We start from the raw sequence: 18694 nt of genomic DNA on the forward strand, positions 1-18694 counted from the left end.
GAGTTTGAGCAGCTACGTCAGGGGACTATGTTAGTGTTAGAGTATGCTATCAGAATCAGTGAGTTGTCCCAACATGCACCTACTTTGTTTCTACCATCAGAAAGCGAGTCCGCAGATTCATCAAAGGGCTCAACTATGGTATTAGATTCAGCATGGCTCGAGAGTTGGATACTGACACTCCGTATCAGCAGGTGGTAGAGATCGCACGGAGGTTGGAGGGCATGCGGGGCCGAGAGAGAGAGGACAGGGAGGCCAAGAGGCCTCGAGGTACTGGAGGATTTAGTGGTGGCCACGCTGCAGCTACATCCTGTCATGGTAGGGGATGTGTGAGTCGACTAGTTCATTCAGCACTTCCAGCTTCTAGCAGTGCTCCGGCTATTTCTAGGCCCCATGTTGACCAATATGCACAACCACTTTCTAGTGCACCTCCCACACGGGGTGCTTTCAGCGATCAGTCCAGCTGACCAAGCCAGGGTCAGTTTCATCAGCCACGCCTACTGAGAGCTTGTTTTGAGTGTGGCGATACCAGACAAATGGGGAGGGACTGTCTCAGACTTAGGGGGTGCACCTCCACAGACTACACATGCTCCACGGATTCCACAAGGTTCGCAGGCCATGGTTGCCGCCCCACTTGCACCGCCAGCTAGAGGTGGAGGTCGAGAAGGCAGAGGTCACCCTAGAGGAGGAGGCCAGGCTCGTTTCTATGCTTTTTCGGGTACGATAGCGGATACCGCTTCAGATGCAGTCATCACAGGTATTGTTCCGGTCTGTTTCAGGAATGCCTCATTTTTATTTGATCCAGACTCTACTTACTCATATGTGTCATCTTACTTTGCTCTGTATTTGGATATACCTCGTGATTCTTTGAGTTCTCATGTATATGTGTCCACGCCTGTATGAGATTCTACTGTTGTGGACCGTGTTTATCGGTCGTGTTTAGTTGTTATTGGTGGTTTTGAGACCAGGGTTGATCTATTATTACTCAATATGGTAGACTTTGATGTGATCTTGAGCATGGATTGGTTGTCGCCCTATCATACTGTTCTGGATTGACCTGCCAAGACTGTGACATTGGCTATGCCAGGTTTTCCACGGTTGGAGTGGAGGGGCATATTGGATTATAATCCTAGCAGAGTTGTGTCCTTTCTTAAGGCACATCGAATGGTTGAAAAGGGGTGTGATGCATACCTAGCCTTTGTGAGATATGTTAGTGTTGATTCTCCTACCGTTGAATCAGTTCCGGTAGTGAAGGATTTTCCAGATGTATTTCCAGCAGACCTATCGGGTATTTCGCCCGATAGAGATATTGATTTTGATATTAATTTGGTGTCGGGCACTCAGTCTATTTCTCTTCCACCATATCGTATGGCACATATGGAGTTGAAGGAATTGAAAGAGCAGCCTCCGGAGTTGTTTGATAAGGGTTTCATCTGGCCTAGTGTATCACCTTGGGGTGCTTCAGTTTTGTTTGTGAAGAAGAATGTTGGTACTATGTGGATGTGTATTGATTACAAGCATTTGAACAAAGTCACAGTCAAGAACAAGTATGTATTACCACGTATTGATGACTTATTTGACCAGCTTCAGAGTGCTAAAGTGTTCTTGAAGATTGATTTGAGGTTAGGGTAATATCAACTGAAGATTCAGGATCTGGATATTCCGAAGACTGCTTTCAGGACTTAGTATGGTCACTACGAGTTCCTAGTGATATCATTTGGGATGACTAACGCCCCGACAACATTCATGCATCTGGTGAACAGTGTATTCCAGCCATATCTCGACTCTTTTGTCATCGTATGCATTGATAACATCTTTGGTGTACTCCCGCAGCCGGGAGGATCATGAGCATAATTTGAGGATTGTGCTCCAGACCTTGAGCGAGAAGAAGTTATATGCAAAATTCTCAAAGTGTGGATTTTGGCTTGATTCAGTGGCATTTTTGGGTCATGTGGTGTCTAGTGAGGGGATCAAGGTAGATCCGAAGAATATTGAGGCAATCTAGAGTTGGCCTAGGCTGTCTTAGCTACTGAGATTTGGAGTTTCCTGGGTTTGGCCGGATATTATTAATGTTTTGTAGCGGGTTTCTCGTCTATTGTTGCACCTTTGACTAGATTGAACCAGAAGGGTGCTCCATTCAGGTGGTCCGGCGAGTGTGAGGAGAGCTTTCAGAAGCTCAAAAACTACCTTGACCACAGCTCCAACTTTGGTCTTGCCTTCACCATCAGGTTCATATATGGTTTATTGTGATACTTCGTGGATTGGTATTGGGTGTGTATTGATGCAGGAAGGTAGGGTAATTTCTCATGCTTTGCGCCAGCTGAATCTCCATAAGAAGAACTACCATGTTAATGATCTAGATTTGGCACGCATTGAAGATTTGGAGGAATTATCTCTACGGCATGTTTTGCAAGGTATTCATAGATCATCGGAGTCTATAACACTTGTTTAAGCAAAATGACCTGAACTTGAGGCAGCGAAGATGGTTAGAGCTGTTGAAAAACTATGATATCACTATTTTGTACCATTCTGGCAAGGCCAATGTAGTGGTTGATGTCTTGAGTAGAAAGGCTGAGAGTATAGGTAGCCTTGCATATATTCTAGTTGGTGAGAGGCCACTAGCATTGGATATTCAAGATTTGGCCAATCAGTTTGTGAGATTGGATGTTTCGGAGCCCAATCGGGTTCTTGCTTGTGTGATTTCTCAGTCTTTCTTGCATGAGTGCATCAGAGAGCGTCAGTATAATGACCCCCATTTTCTTGTCCTTAGGGACAGGATATAGCACAACGATGCCAAGGAGGTTTCTATCGAAGATGATGGGGTGTTGCGAATGCAGGGTCGGATATGTGTGCTCAATGTGGATGGGTTACGTGAGTTGATTCTTGAGGAGGCCCACAGTTCGCGGTACTCCATTCATCCGGGTGCCGCTAAGATGTATCAGGATTTGAGGCAATACTATTGGTGGAGAAGAATGAAGAAAGATATAGTATAGTATGTAGATCGGTGCTTGAACTATCAGCAGTTGAAGTACGAGTATCAGAGGTCGGGCGGTTTGCTTCAGAGACTTGAGATTCCTGAGTAGAAGTGGAAGTGTATTACTAGGGATTTCGTTGTTGGGCTCCCACGGACTTTGAAGAAATTTGATGCAGTGTGGGTGATTGTGGATAGGTTGACCATGTTGGCGCATTTTATTTCGGCGATGACTACCTATTCTTCAAAGCAGCTGGCTCAGATCTATATTCGTGAGATTATTTGTCTCCATGGAGTATCGGTGTCCATTATCTCTGATATAGGAACGCAGTTCACATTGCACTTCCGGAAGGCCGTACAACGTGAGTTAGGCACACGGTTTGAGTTGAGTACAATATTTCACCCACAGACGGACAGTCAGTCCGAGCGCACCATGCAGATCTTAGAAGATATGCTACGTGCATGTGTTATAGATTTCGAGGGTTCATGGAATTAGTTCTTGCCTCTTGCAGAGTTTGCATATAACAACAGCTACCAATCGAGTATTCAGATGGCTCTTTATGAGGCCTTATATGGGAGGCAGTGTCGTTCTCCAGTTGGTTGGTTTAAGCCGGGAGAGGGTAGGTTGTTGGGTCTGATCTGGTTTGGGATGCCTTGGAGAAGATCAAGTTGATTCAGGATCAGCTTCGTACAACACAGTCTAGACAGAAGAGTTATGCCGATAGGAAGGTTCGTGATGTAGCATTTATGGTGGGAGAGAGAGTTTTGCTGCGGGTTTCACCCAAGAAGGGTGTGATGAGATTTAGGAAGAAGGAAAAGTTGAGCCCTAGGTATATTGGTCCTTTTGATACCCTTAAGAGAGTGGGGGAGGTGGCTTACAAGCTTGCATTGCCACCCAACTTATCAGCAGTTCACCCCGTGTTCCATGTTTTCATGCTCCGGAAGTATTATGGTGATCCATCTCATGTGTTAAATTTCAGCTCAATCCAACTGGATAAGGATTTGACTTATGTCGAGGAGCCGGTGGACATCTTGGACAAGCAGATCCGAAAGTTGAGGTCAAAGAACATTGCTTCAGTGAAGGTTCAATGGAGGGGTCAACCAGTCGAGGAGGAGACTTGGGAGACTGGGCATGATATGCGTAGCGATTATCTTCACCTTTTCAGCACTTCAGGTATACCTATATACTCATTCCAGGACGAACGTTTGTTCTAAGAGGAGGATAATGTAAAGACCTGGCCGATTATTTTGAGTATTTTGCCTCGTTCCCCTATTTATTGCCTCCTCTATGTTCAATTGTGGTTATGTGACGTACCGGGGTGGTTGATTTTGCTTCGGGTGAGTTTCGGAGTGAACTGAGATACTTAGTCCCAAAGTTGGAAGCTTAAGTTGAAAGAGTTGAACGGAGTTTGACTTTTGTAGAGATAAATCCTGAATGGAGTTCTGATGGTTCAGATAGTTTCGTATAGTGATTATGGACTTAGGCGTATGTCCGGATATCGATTTAGAGGTTCGTAGGTTAGTTTGAGGTTTTTTGGCGAAAGTTGGTAAGTTGAAGGTTTGGAAGGTTGGTAGGTTTGACCAAGAGTTGACTTTATTTATATAGGGATCGAATTGTGATTCTGGGAGTTGGTATAGGTCCGTCGTGTCATTTGGGACTTGTATAACAAATTTGAGCTCATTCGGAGTTGGTTTGGTATGAATCGACATTTGTCTTACAAGTTGAATGTTCATCGATTCAATAGGCTTGAAATGAGGTATGATTCGTAGATTTGATGTTATTTAAGGGGACTTAATGATATATTTGGATGGGCTTACGGGTTCTCCGGGTGTGAATTAGATTGAATTCGGGTCCATTTTGAATTTAGGAGGATTGCTGAAGAACATCTGATTTCTGGTGTCATCGCACCTGCGGTGGGCTTGGCCGCAAGTGCGGCTGGGTGATCGCAGAAGCGAAGGGAGGCTGGTCAGGGGAAAGTCGCAGGTGCGGACACGTGGGTGTAGGTGCGCACTCGCAGATGCGACAACTGGTCTGCAGAAGCGAACTTTGAGCGAGCATTGAGGGACTGCAGGTGCGGTCGAAGGCTGCAGAAGCAGATACGCAGATGTGCGCAGAGTTTCGTAGAAGCGGAAGCGCAAATGCGTTGTGTGGACCGTAGAAGCGGGATTTGCTAGACTTGAGTTAGAGCTGCATCTGTGATATTTCTTCCGCAGATACGGAGTCACAGATGCGACAATTTGACCACAAAAGCGAAAATCGCTGGGCAGAAATTGCTTCTTTTAGGTTTTTTTTTTCATTATCCATATATTGAGTTAGAGAGCTCGGTTTTGGGTGATTTTGGAGGGGATTCTCAAGGATTGGATCGGGGTAAGTGTTTTTAACTCGGATTTACTTACTTTTCATGATTCTATCATTATTTTTATCATTTAATTAGTATTTTGAGTTGGAGAAATTGAGAATTTTATGAAAAATTTTCAAAACTATAAATTGAGGATTTGAAGGTCGATTTGAGGTTGGAATTGGATAACTTTTGTATGATTGGACTCATCGAATGGGTGTTCGAATTTTATAAGTTTGGTTGGGCTCCGAGGTGCGGGCCTAGGGTTGACTTTTTGAGTTGACTTTTTAATTTTCTGTAAAGATTGCAACTTTATTATCCGGAATCAATTTCTATGGTTTGTATTTATGGTATTACATTATTTTGGCTAGATTCGAGCCGTCTGGAATTAGATTTTCGCGGGAAAGGCTTACTAGTGGGTTGATTTAGCTTGTTTGAGGCAAGTATCTTGTCTAACTTTGTGTGAGGGAATTACCCCTTAGGACTTGGGTTGATTTGCGTTATTTGGATTATGTGAAAGACGTGTACATGAGGTGATGAGTGTGTTGCTTATATATAGTATTTTACCGGTTTAGGCGCTTAGACTTTTTCATGCATTTAATTAGAAATTGAAATATCATGTTAGATCTTCCATTGTTAAATTATTCTTACATGTTTTACTTGATGTGGTTATCACATGCTCTATCCTTTATTGTCAAACATGCTCTTATATGTCTTAATTGCCTTTGTTATCTCTCTTATTGTTATGTTACCTCCTTTGTTGTCAGTTATTATTATTTGAAGTTGTTGATTATTGAGATATCTCTCCTTGTAGAGAAATTCTCACTCATTTTGTTATTATTGAGATTCTTGTTCGTATTGTGGTTGAGTCGTGGCCTATATGTTGTGGTGACTTCGATATTGTTTGTTTTGGCAAGTTGTGGCATATGGGCACTTGTGGTGCGTGTTGTTATTGTGTTGTGATATTGATGCGCATGCGGCGGTATAAGGATAGGGGTTAATGTGCATGCGGCGACATAAGATGGCAATTTATATACGTGTTGCTAGTAAGGGAATTACTTGAAGCCATGCGGCGACATAAGGGGGCTAAGGTGCGTGTAGCTATTTCGGAAAAAATATTTTAAAAAATATCTTAATGTAAGGCTCACGCGGTGGTATAAGGAAAGGTTGTGATTTTGAAATTGAGAAATAAGGATACGAGGCGGTACCTCAGTCGTGACTGTTGTTGTTTATTCTATGTTAAAGAGGTTTATTGGTTGAACGGTTTTTGTTATCTCTTTATTTGCCTTACATGATTTTGTCCATTTTGATTACTTGTAATTCCTTTATGTGATCACTCCTTGTTGCCTCTATTGCTTCAAATTTCGTGTTAGCTTACATTATTGATATTCCTTATTGTCATTTATTTCCTCGTCTTCCATTATTCGTTTATGCTATATGTTATTCAGTTTCTCATCCTAGTAGGTGTCTTGACCTGGCCACGTCACTACTCTACTGAGGTTAGGCTTGATACTTACTAGGTACCATTGTGGTGTACTCATACTACACTTCTGTATATTTTTGTGCAGATCCAGGTACTTCATCTTAGGCTAGGCATCAGTGATTTGACTATACATTCCGGAGACTTCAAGGTATACCTGCTTGGCGCTCGCAGGCCTCGGAGTCACCTTCAGTCACTACTTTTACTGTTGTTTATCTTCTACTCGGACAGTGTTGTTAGAGGTTTTTAGACTATTTCTGCAGAGCTTATGACTCAGTTCCACCGGTTTTGAAAATTTTATTACAGATGTTCTGTTTTGGAGTTAGTATGAGTTTTATCGAGTTATCTTATTATCTTAGTTGTTAATTCTGTTAAGCTATCAATGAATGTTAGGCTTTATTAGTCTTAGAGACTAGGTATCATCACGACATTCTAAGGTGGAAAATTGGGGTCATGACATAAACTAGCACAAAAAAACAAATCCAGCATATTATGCACAAGTGCAAGAACAACTAAAGTTTTGTGATTGATTTTGTTTAAGAAGTCACTCAAAAGGGAAATATTTATTAAAAAAATACAATAAAATCAAAAGCTACAATGAACACTTCCATATAAGAACTCTGTAAGAGCATTTTTAAGCTATCCTTAATCGACGAGGTACAACAACAATATAGGAACTGGAGAACAAACTGAAGCAGAATGTTTTTCAGTTTCGTTTCTGCTTTACTGGAGGCGGAAATAGAGCTCGAAAAATCCATGCAGCTAATATTGCTCCTATGAAGGGACTGACCCAATAAACATAAAAGTGCTCCCATGTGTTGTGTGCATTGCTCAGGTACGCCCAGCCAAATGCCTGCAAATGTCATACCCAATTAACAAGCAGTTGTGTGGTACTTCGTGTTATGGAACGATTTAACAAGTTACGCAGGAAACAACAACAACAATAACAAACAAATGGCTACCGTATTTAGGCTATGTCAGTGAGGTTGAAGCTAAGAAGAATACTTAATTCCTTGACAATTTAGATAGCATTTTTTGTTAGACAAGGATGAAACTAACAAGATTACTGCAGTCCTTGCCAAACTTATTGTCCATTTCGCCCCTACAAAAAACCAGTTCAAAAGAAAAACAAACTTAATATGCCCAAGAGGATGTTTATATATTTAAAGATAGCAGTTGCTAGTAGAAGGAAAAGGTATAAAGTTCCAAATCAGATCAGGATGCGTTCATAGAAAATTGTAGGGTAAAATAAAACACTTGGTTAGTCATCTTGACTAGATTCTTGATTGAACTCATTCCCGGTCTTATTTCTCCATATTCTAAACAGAGATGCATAAAAGTAAAGTATCAATTAATATTTACACTTGCGAAGAAGTTTGTAACTAGACTTTATGCGACAAAATGCAAATAAGTAAAACGAAACAATAGCAATGTGATCACTCTCTAGATTAGACGGATAATCTAGGTTAGATTGAAAGGCAAATTTAGGTAATACTTGCTGTCTAAATCTATTCTCTATAATTACCATATTCCATGACAGTATGAGGTAAATACAAGTATATTCAGGGTTCAATTGGTTAATGTTCACACATTGGTAATCTTTCCTAAAAACTCAAATGGCACATCCGGTTTGCGCCTTTCTTCACTTGTCTCTTTTCCAAAACAGAAATGCTAGAGAAAGTGCATTTTTTTGCAGCGGTCATCTTCAATTTTGAGATGCAAGGCAAAGTCCAAAGCTGGTTTGTCGGGACTACCTAAATAATACCCCAGAAAAACGAAAAAACCAATTAAAAGAATGATCTCACTTATTCCGTCCATTCACCCCTCATGGTGTAACATGGAGAGGCTATGGGGATGTAATACATTGGGGCAAGGCAGCATTGTGGAAAAGGATAAAATTGGACAGTCGAAAATAAATGCTTAGCAAGGTTATAAATCCCAAGAGTTTGCAATCTTAGAGAGTAAAGAGAAGTAACAATTCTTCATCTTAGTCTCTCTCTTTGAGTCTCATCTATCGCATTGGTTTTCTGATCTCATTACATAATATGGGCTTAAATCTCCAGTCCTATGAGACAATGGATGGTCTCTACTTTTGATGCTAACACGTAATCACAGTGGCGTACGCAGAATTTTTCGTAAGCGGTGTCACTATTAAAAAGCTAAATAGATGAACAAATTACGAAAATGTCTTCATATTAAAAAGTCTTTTCATAAAATTATAGAATTCAACTCATAAAGAAAACACCAAATATATTTAAAAAATCAACGAGAAATATAAACGAAAAAATAACAAGACAACTTATAACGGTCGATGACCCACCGAAGTTGGCGTAGATGATGAGAGAGATGACAAACAGTTTTTCCAAAATATAATTTTACATTCATTTATATACTTAAATGATTTCCGGGAGCGTCAAAATGTTTAGTACCAATTGGTTTCTTGAGAGTATTAAAAAGTTAGGTTTTATTTAGAAGCTTACACATGTTTACATGTCGAGGTTCGATCCCTTGACATTTACAACAAAAATGCAGTGCTTGGCCAGTGAGCCACTAAGTACTTAAAATCATGTGGTGTCACTTTAAAGACAATATAGGTGAAATTTTGTTTTTTCACATTGCTCCTACAGTATATTTTGTAAAATTTTCCGGCGAAGCGGTGTCACGTGACACCGCTTGGCATAACCTAAATCCCCCCTGCATTGGCACAATATTGCCTTGTTTTTCAAGGATGCTTGCAATTTATGACTAAGTTTGTGATCCACAAAGATGGTCTCAAGATTGCTAGAGCCAGAAACAACACAGAATAGCTTCAGGGGAACATAAATGTATGAAGATAAAATTTGGAAGGATGAATGAGGTTAGAGTTGGTTTTCAAAAGATACAGGAAGATTTCAAGTTCCCTTCCAGTAATGATTCACAGTGTTTCAATTTAAGACTTTTGTGATGGTTAGTGGTGTAATGTTAGGGCATAATTTTCATTCCCAGGTAGTACCATCCGTATATTTCCATCCACAATTGCTAACAAAGGGTCTGACAAAAACACTGCGTTTTATACAGTATATTATGATGGGGCATGTTATCAATTTGTAGATGAGGAGCTCGGAGCCTTTTACCATCTCTATGGAATTTAATCCCATGTATTCTTGCAATTTGCAAGTTGATGAATCTTCTAACAGGCCTTTTGGGATGATTTATGAAACCAAAGTTAGATTAGAAGTTCCTTGGGGAAATTGCAATCGCATTCCTATTCTACTTCAGTATTTAGTTTATTGCTTCTAATGAAACTTGTTAAATTTATCCCTTTCTATAAATTAGAATTGTTTTTTCTTTCCCAGTAAGAATTGATGGTAAAAAAGTGTTTTGACATATGCTAAGTTTGTGGAGAGACAGCGCCTGAGATTCAAGATATGCAAGTGAAGATCTTTCATAATCCTAGTTTCCATGTGCAAATACTTTGATAGTTGCAAATTATTTTTTATCGCCAATTGAATAGTCACTGGAAAACTAATTCTATTCATCATCAATGTCTAGAAAGCGAGCGCCAACAAATAAAAGCAAGACTTACATTGGCTGGATTCATAGAAGGTCCAGTGTAGTTTGAACCTGCAACCACCAAAGGGACAGTTACCAACGTGAGCAACCAATTCTTGAGAAGTGCACTTTTTGGACCCCTAAGGACAATGACAAAGACCATGAATGTGATTATGAAGGTCAAGACACCCTCCGCAATAGCTCCAGCTTGTACATCCACCTTCAAAGCAGGCCCCTCAAGCATGTGGTGATACTGCTTAGGCATAAGCTCCATTATTGCAAGCGAACCGGCAACTGCACCTGCTACCTATAACAATCAAATCATAGCTTTTATACTTTTTCCAATTGATTGGTCAATGTTATCAGAATATGGATTGTGCTTATTCTATTCAACTCCTTTTACAACAACAACAACAATAACAACAACAACAATCCAGTGATATCCCACAAATGGGATCTGGGGAGGTTAGTGTGCACGCAAAGCTTACCCCTACTCCAGAGGAGTAGAGAGGCTATTTCCGATAGACCCTCGGTTCACGAGGATGGAAAGAGACAGTGGAACAGTAACACCAAAGGAAGCCAGAAGACAGTGGAGCAGTAACACCAAAGGAAGCCAGAAAGATAACACCGTATTAACCAAAAAATAGAAAGAAAAGCAGTAACAATAAGCAGTACTACCGACACAACGGAAGTAATAAGGACACAACAAGAGCCACTAGCATCCTAAGACAAAACACTATCAAACTAGCTCTTACAACCTAACCTGCAACCTAATGAAGTAGTATGGACAATACTAGCACCCTAAGCCTAAAACAAAACACTATCAGACTAGTCTGTTACCTCCTAACTACAACCTTAAAAGGCGGACTGTGCTTAATCTATTCACCTCCTCTATTCAAAAAAAAAAATGAAGAACCTGAGCAGGACAACGAAGGGCGGCTGAGACAAGAGAATCGTGACCAAGACCAGCTGCATAAAAGGCGGCATTGGCAGTTGGATTGAAAGCAGCACCACCCAATGCATCACCCAGAAATCCAAACACTAAGAATATAAGAAAAACAACAAGGGTAGTGATGAAGAGGCTGCCCATTTCATTGACAACACCAAAAGTAGTAGCTACCAAGTAAGTAGAAACCCCAATACAAGAGGAGCATAAAACCCATAAAAAAGTTAACGCCCCATCACCAATCGCTGCTTTAATCACACCCATCTCAGAGAAGAGAGGAAGGAGATAGCTCTGGAGAAAAAAGTCAACTCCAAGTACTCCTACTGAATTGGTATTGGTATTACAAATAGATAGAGGACGGCAAAAATACAAGTGAAGAGCGATGGATACTAATCTGGTACAAAATTTTGGGTTGGACAAAAGTTCACCTAACGTGCACCAAATTATATGAATTTATTCTAATTGAATAAAAATATTTAACAGTTTCTTTGGTCAAACTTCTAAAATAAATTTATTTTAAAAAATATTTTCTTAAAATAAAAAAAAAAATTTATTTTTAATTAATTAATTTAAAAAATACTTTTGAACAACGATTAGTATTTGATCAAACTTTTCAAAATTATTTCTAAGTGTATTTTTTCAAAATTATTTTTTTTAAAAGTACTTTTAGGAATAAGCTATTTTTTTTCAGCTTTTCAAAAATAGCTTCCGCTTCTAATCAAAAGCACTTTTTCCCTTCTAAAATTTGACCAAACACCTTAACTTTAAAAAAAAACACTTCTTACTAAAAAAGTACTTTTAGCCAAAAAATATTTATAAGATATAGATTCATTTTAAGGAGAAATTTAAGTACTATGCAGTATGCACATATAATACAAAAAAATAGAAAAGGATCATCTTTACCTTTTAGTTTCTAGCGCCTTTATATTTCGGCTCAAATCCGCCCTTCCTCCGTTAATACCTCTAGGATCCACCAATTAAAGGGACATGTGGAGGGCTGGAAATTAATTTAAGAGACATGTTCATTTTGCCCATTAAACAGCTAACCTAACCCACAATTCGAATTCGAACAAGAACCTAAATTTTTTCTCTCTCATATTGAAAATCTAACTACCCCATATGAAATGCTCTCCACTTTCATCCTCTTCTTATCTAAAGTAACTAGTCTTTCTCTCCATCTCAATGGTCAATCAAAATGGTAACAATTAAATAATAGAATCAATGTCTTTACCCACTTTACCAAATCGCAAAAATCCCTACTCACAAGTTTGTTCCTCAAGCAATGGCTCTATATACGGGTGAACTCGGGGTTAGCAGATACCCCGAGTTTCTGGTGAGTCAAACGAAGTAGGAAGTATGAATATATGAGATAGAGACTGGATCTGAGAACTCCTTGAATCGAGGTCGGAGCTGGAAGTCCGCCACCGGGCCTGACAAGATAATGCCCCCCGAACCCGGAACGAGCTCCAAGACCTCGGAAAGCACTACGAACGGTTGCATACGACTAACAAGAGGACTGTGATATCCGCACCTAACCAGATATCACGGCGCGGATCTCGCCTGATGTCGGTAGTGTATTAGTGATTGACGTATAAGGAGAATTTTTACCTTTTTTAGAATTGTACTAGGGGTAAAACTCCCTACTATATAAATGGAAAGTTTTTTATTCAATAGGGACATTGTAAAACGTATATCAAGGCAATACAAACTTATTTCTCTGTTTTCTATCTATTAAAAGGTTCTTATTTAATCATAGTCCTCCATACATAATTGTCTTTGAATCGAGGGTCCAGTCGAGGGCAAAACTAGTGTTAAGTTTAAATCCGAGCCTGGACTCAATGTCACCACTGGTTTAGTTATTTATTTTATCTTTAATTCGTTTATTTGATATTCTTGATTACTTGTGTTGAATCTATCCACATATCCTTAAACCGCGTATAAATTTAATTGTTATCCGTTTTAAGGGTAAACAGTTTGGCGCCCACCGTGGGGCTAAGGATAATAGTAGTGGTTTGATACAAATGTCCATAATACACTCTATTTTACACTTGTTCTCTAAGGTCTCAGTTTCAAGTCAGTTTAAAAATGTCAAATTCTCAGTCTGCTCCTTTGAACGTTGAGGCTGAGTCTGGCCATCATGGCAAAAACAACAATCTGGTGCCTAGCAATGAGGTGCCCCTTGCAAATCCCAACGGAGTCCCAGTTGCAGATCCAATCGATGCTAACTCGCAGGTGGCCATCAATGCCAACCTGCCTACCGACCCCGAGAACAGCATTCGCGGAGGAGCCCGACCAACGGCTCGAGGAGCGCCCGAAGGCGAAGGTGACAGGGTCAATCTACGATTGATCTTCGAAATATTACAGGCTCAATAAGCGGCGATAACACAGCCGCAAAATCAAAGTCGTGTCCCTAGTAGAGTTGAGCCTGAACCATCCCAGAAAAACACCCGAAGAAATGAGCAGATCACCAAGAGGCCGGGTGAAGCTGAGTCCGGTGTCAGCCCCGAAGTAATGAAAATTCTTGAAGCATTAACGAAACGGGTGGAATCAGGTGAAAAGAAAGTTGAGGCAAACAACAAGAAGGTAGAGACATATAATTCCCAGAAAATCGGACATTTTCAAGGTTAAGCAAAGAGACAACGAGATGCTCAGGGAGTTAGTGTAAAGATTTCAAATGGAACTGATGGACTTGCCTTCAGTTGCAGATGATTGGACCGTTCAAGCATTCACTCAAGGACTTAACCCCCAAAGCTCATTGGCCTTGCAGCAGCTAAAACAAAATTTGGTAGAGTACCCAGCAGTAACTTGGGCCGACGTCCACAACAGGTATCAATCAAAAATCAGAGTCGAGGACGACCAACTCAGAGCCCCTTCTAGGTCCGTTTATCCCACCAGAACTGACGACAGGTCAAAAGAGAGTCGTCAATCATGAATCAAGGCCGGTCCGAGATCGGTATCAACCATACAACACAGATCGAAGGGGAAATTGTAAGGCCCCATAAAATTTTACTAAAACTCGGGGTTTTGTGGTGCTGAGGTAGGCTAATGTGTTTGAGGATTGTAGAGTACGTCGGGGAGTTGAAGGAAACTTTTTGCAGAATATGGCATTTCTGCGGTCCACTATGCGACTGTAGAATCCTCTTCGCAGACAGCAGATCGGCTATAGAGTGCAACAGAACTTGAACCAATTTTTGAAGATCATTTTGCGGTCGAGTATGCAGCCACATAATTATTTTGTGGGGTGCACAATCTGTCGCAGAACCAGCATGAAGATTTTCGGAGGGAGATTTCACGGCACGTTATGCGACCGCATAAAGGCCGCAAAAATGACCAGGCCATCATAGTTTTTGGGACTATTTTTGCGGTCCCCTTTGCAGACCGCATACTCATTTTGTGGTCCGGTCTACGACCGCAGACCCGACTTCATAAGCTTAACTTTGGGAAAAATTTCACTCTATCCTATTTTTATAAAATGACCTTAGGGGTTATTTTAGAGGGTTCCAACTGCTATTTTAGAGAGAGAAAAGTGCTCTAGAGAGAGAGGAGGAATCCCTAAGCATTTTGTTCATCAATCCTTGCTCAAGTCTTGGAGAATTCACAAGGAAAACTCACAAGGTCTTCATCCAAAAGGTAAGGTTCCATACCCTAGTATTCAATTTCGAATTTGGCGTAGAAGATGGGTAATGAGGAGTGTGATTCTTGGGTATGAAAGTGTTATTTATGCATACATGTACCAACAAGATTTATGGGAAGGTTGTTGAGCTCAAATGGGTAAATATTGGGTTGTGGGACGAAGGAATCCACCATAGGAGAACCTTGAAATCACAATGCACACCTAGTACTTGATAAAATGCTTAAATGAGATGAAACCACGAATATCTTTCTAATTATGGTTCAATTTTATTATATTTCTAAATAGATTGAAGTTGCTAGGATTTTCGAAATATTGTAGTAATTTAAGAACAACTCAAAGCGAGGTATGTTGGCTGAACTTCTCTCTTAGAATTGAATCCCACGATGTTCTCGTAAGTCTCAAGTATGATGGTCCAAGTTCTTATTTCTCATATTCCGAGATATTCATTATAAATTTGACTATTCCGAATAAGCTTTGTGTCGAAAGATATATGTTCAAAATGTGTTCCGAATGCTATTATCATATGATGTTATCCTTCGAGAATGTGTTCAAAGTATGGGTTGTGTATTAAAATGTTATGACTTCAAGTCGTATTTCAAATGATAGTTATTATGCCAAATTGTGAAAGAAAACTCAATGTGCTTAAGACTCTTAATTTTTTATATGTGTACTTAAAGTCTTGATTAGAAATGCCTTGTTGTTGATAATCCATGATGATGCTTGAAAGTGAAAGGGGTGAGTATGAAATATGAAATATGGCCCACGTGCCAAGAATGATATTACATTTATGGCCACTAGTGTCAATGAAATGAAAAGATGTGTAAAAGATTATGGAATGAGATGAAAATCATTTATGTAATAAATATTTTGGGAGTATCGTTAGTTACCGAGGAAGGGTAGGTTGAAATAACTTAACCCCAAAACTACACGTGCCGGTGTAGGAGTGATTGAGGCGTAAATCCCCGAACTGATGTGTTGAGAATATTCCCCTTAAATGGGATGAGATTGATGTGTTGATACTGTTTCCCCTTAATTGGAATGAGAGGATTACTAGAGAAATGTGATGTCGATCCACACAACATTGTGGTGAGACGTCCTAGCCGTCGGGTCGAGATCGGACGCCGTGCCGCGCACTTGGTGGTGATTGTGGTTGTGGTTGTCTTTCGGTGAGACGGACTAGCCGATCAGCCCGTGATCGGAATCCATGCTAAAAACACAATGGTATATCGGTACTAAAGATCTCCCAACCTAAAATATTGAAATTTACTTGAAAACATATCTTGCTCCTAACTTGATGCTTTGGTATTGTTTGAGGCTTCCATTGCTCCTATGATTGTTTCTCTTTGTATTGTTACTCGTTCTATTGATGGGGTGTTTAGGATTACATACTAGTACTATTAAATATGTACTAACATCCCTTTTGATGGGGGCGCTACATCTTTAATGGATGTAGGTGGTTCTACAGCATGCGGCATTGATCAGTGATAGCGGTACACCCTCTTCCCAGCTGACTTGGTGAGCCCCACTTTATTTTTGGGTCGTGTATCTTTTGTTCCTTGTGTATTATGTTGAGGTATAGCTGGGGCCTTGTTGCCGACACTATCATAGTACTCTTTTGTATCCGTTAAAGGCTCCGTAGACATAGTATGGGTTGTACATTGGTGGGGGGAAAGTCAAACTAGAATTGTTGTAATTGTATCACATGTTCCACTTAAAACTATGAATGTGTAATGTATTTTTGGAAATTATAAATGAGGTAACTAATGGTAATGAGATTGTGTTGTTCACGTGATCATCTTATTGTCTAATTAATGGGAATGCACCTTCACTTTATTCATGAGTAAGTTCGGGTAGAAATCATCTAGCAGACTTGCTTGACCGGGTTATCTCGGTTGAGTGCCGGTCGCGCTCCCCGAAGTCGGGGCGTGACAGAAATGATCCTGAGTGCAATTCTACAAGGAACGAAAAGAGAAGAGATCGAGGGTCCAATAGCCGAGGTATGATGAGCAAAAATGGTTTCGATAGGCCGCTCGGGGGAAGGGAAGCACCAAGATTATCAGAGTAACTTCAACGTCGATACAGCCAGCATCGTATCAGCCATTGGGCGCATAAAAGAAACCAAGTGGTCTCGACCATTGCAGTCCAACCCTACCCAGTGGAATCCTAACTTGATATGTAAATATCATGGAACTCATGGTCACAGGACCGAGGACTGCCAACAATTGAGAGAAGAAGTTGCCCGGTTGTTTAATAACGGGCACCTCCGAGAATTTCTGAGTGATCGAGCCAAAAACCACTTCAGGAACAAGAACTCCAATAAACAGATTGAACAAGAAAAACCTCACCATGTCATCAACATGATCATTGGAGGGGTCGATGTCCCCCAAGGGCGAAAGATAAAGCGCACTTCATTCAGCGACAAGGATGTTGAGGGCATCGTACAACCTCATAATGATGCACTAGTGATATCCGTACTTATCAACAAATCTCGAGTTAAATGTGTGTTGATTGATCCAGGCAGTTCGGCCAACATCATTAGATCAAGGGTCGTAAAGCAATTGGGGTTACAAGACCAAATAGTACGGGAAGTCCGGGTGTTGAATGGAATTAACATGGCATGCAAAACTACTAAAGGAGAAATAACCCTACTAGTTAACACTGCTAAGATGACCCAAGACACAAAATTCTACTTGATCGAAGGGGACATAAGGTACAACGCCCTATTCGGGAGGCCATGGGTTCATAACATGAGGGTGGTACCCTCAACCTTACACCAGACACTGAAGTTCCCTACACTGGGAGGAGTCAAGACGGTCTACGGAGAGCAACTGACCACAAAGGAAATGTTCGCAGTCGATGAGGTGATCCTATTGCCCTTGATCTCAATATCAAAGAACACGGAGCCAACCAGAAAGGAAAAAATTAAATAGCAATCACCGATACCGGTCCCGAACGAACCGGAAGGACGAGGAGCAGACGAGGAGGATAATTACAGAGTTCCTAGGTCGTTCATAGCTCCTGATGATTCTGATGCCACCAAGTCGTCGGTCGAGAAGATGGAGCAACTCATATTGATCGAACACCTACCCGATTGGAAGGTATACCAGGGAATGGGGTTAACTCTCAAACTCAAGAAAAAACTCATTAAATTTCTTATAGCTAACATACCTTGTTTCACTTGGTCCCATCTTGACATGATAGGGATCCGCTTGAGGTAACCACTCATAAGCTGAGTTTGGATCCGAATTTCCACTCGGTTAAACAGAAGATGAGACCTCAATCTGAAGTCAAGCATGCATTCATCAGGGATGAGGTATCTAAACTCCTTAAAATAGGGTTCATTCAGGAAGTTAAATACTCGGACTGGTTAGCTAACGTAGTGGTAGTACCTAAAAATGAAATAGGCTAAGAATGTGTATGGATTATAAAGATCTGAACAAGGCATGCCCTAAGGATTCTTTTCCTTTGCCTAACATCGATGATGATCGACACGACGGCCGGGTGCACGAGATACTCAGTTTTCTCGATGCCTATTTCAGGTATAACCAGATTCGGATGGACCCGGGCAATCAAGAAAAGACTTCCTTTATCACTAAATTCGGCACCTATTGTTATAACATAATGCCATTTGGATTAAAGAACGCCAGTGCCACCTATCAATGCCTAGTAAATCGGATGTTTGGAGAACAGATAGGAAAATTAATAGAAGTTTATATTGACGACATGTAAGTCCCTGCGAGCATAGGACCATTTGAAATATTTGCAGGAAACATTTGACATATTGAAGAAATACAAT

The 18694-nt window shown here is 40.5% G+C and overlaps 2 protein-coding genes across 4 annotated transcripts; one reads left to right on the top strand and one right to left on the bottom strand.

Annotated features, from left to right (window-relative positions):
- Positions 1 to 7288: 7288 nt before the first annotated feature.
- On the bottom strand, positions 7289 to 11684 carry LOC104101163 (aquaporin SIP1-1-like). Of its 3 annotated transcripts, XM_009608585.4 has the most exons (4): positions 11235 to 11676; positions 10353 to 10625; positions 7847 to 7889; positions 7289 to 7640 (listed from the first exon to the last, which is right to left on the bottom strand). In XM_009608585.4, the coding sequence occupies exons 1-3, from the start codon at positions 11526 to 11528 to the stop codon at positions 7872 to 7874; spliced, it is 585 nt and encodes a 194-aa protein (XP_009606880.1). In that variant the 5' UTR covers positions 11529 to 11676; the 3' UTR covers positions 7289 to 7640; positions 7847 to 7871. The 3 variants fall into 3 exon arrangements, with proteins under 3 accessions (XP_009606880.1, XP_009606879.1, XP_018627941.1); XM_009608584.4 differs by lacking the exon at positions 7847 to 7889 and having other exon boundaries at positions 11235 to 11684; XM_018772425.3 differs by lacking the exons at positions 7289 to 7640; positions 7847 to 7889 and adding an exon at positions 8067 to 8541 and having other exon boundaries at positions 11235 to 11683.
- Positions 11685 to 16910: 5226 nt separating this feature from the next.
- On the top strand, positions 16911 to 17828 carry LOC138907722 (uncharacterized). Its single transcript, XM_070198328.1, has one exon. It carries the CDS (start codon positions 16911 to 16913, stop codon positions 17826 to 17828), a length of 918 nt encoding a protein of 305 aa, XP_070054429.1.
- Positions 17829 to 18694: the final 866 nt, after the last annotated feature.

The sequence above is a fragment of the Nicotiana tomentosiformis genome, chromosome 3 (genome assembly GCF_000390325.3).
Source record: "Nicotiana tomentosiformis chromosome 3, ASM39032v3, whole genome shotgun sequence".
Taxonomy (NCBI): domain Eukaryota; kingdom Viridiplantae; phylum Streptophyta; class Magnoliopsida; order Solanales; family Solanaceae; genus Nicotiana; species Nicotiana tomentosiformis.

Bases quoted from the DNA above. Each gene is read 5' to 3' on its own strand.
- LOC104101163 (XM_018772425.3), bottom strand. From the start codon at position 11,528: ATGGGTGTGATTAAAGCAGCGATTGGTGATGGGGCGTTAACTTTTTTA. The intron at 10,626-11,234 runs GTTCTTCATTTT...TGATTGTTATAG, and splicing joins CCCTTCGTTGTCCTGCTCAG to GTAGCAGGTGCAGTTGCCGG. The intron at 8,542-10,352 runs GTAAGTCTTGCT...GGTATTATTTAG, and splicing joins CTTCTATGAATCCAGCCAAT to GTAGTCCCGACAAACCAGCT.
- LOC138907722 (XM_070198328.1), top strand. From the start codon at position 16,911: ATGGTTTCGATAGGCCGCTCGGGGGAAGGGAAGCACCAAGATTATCAG.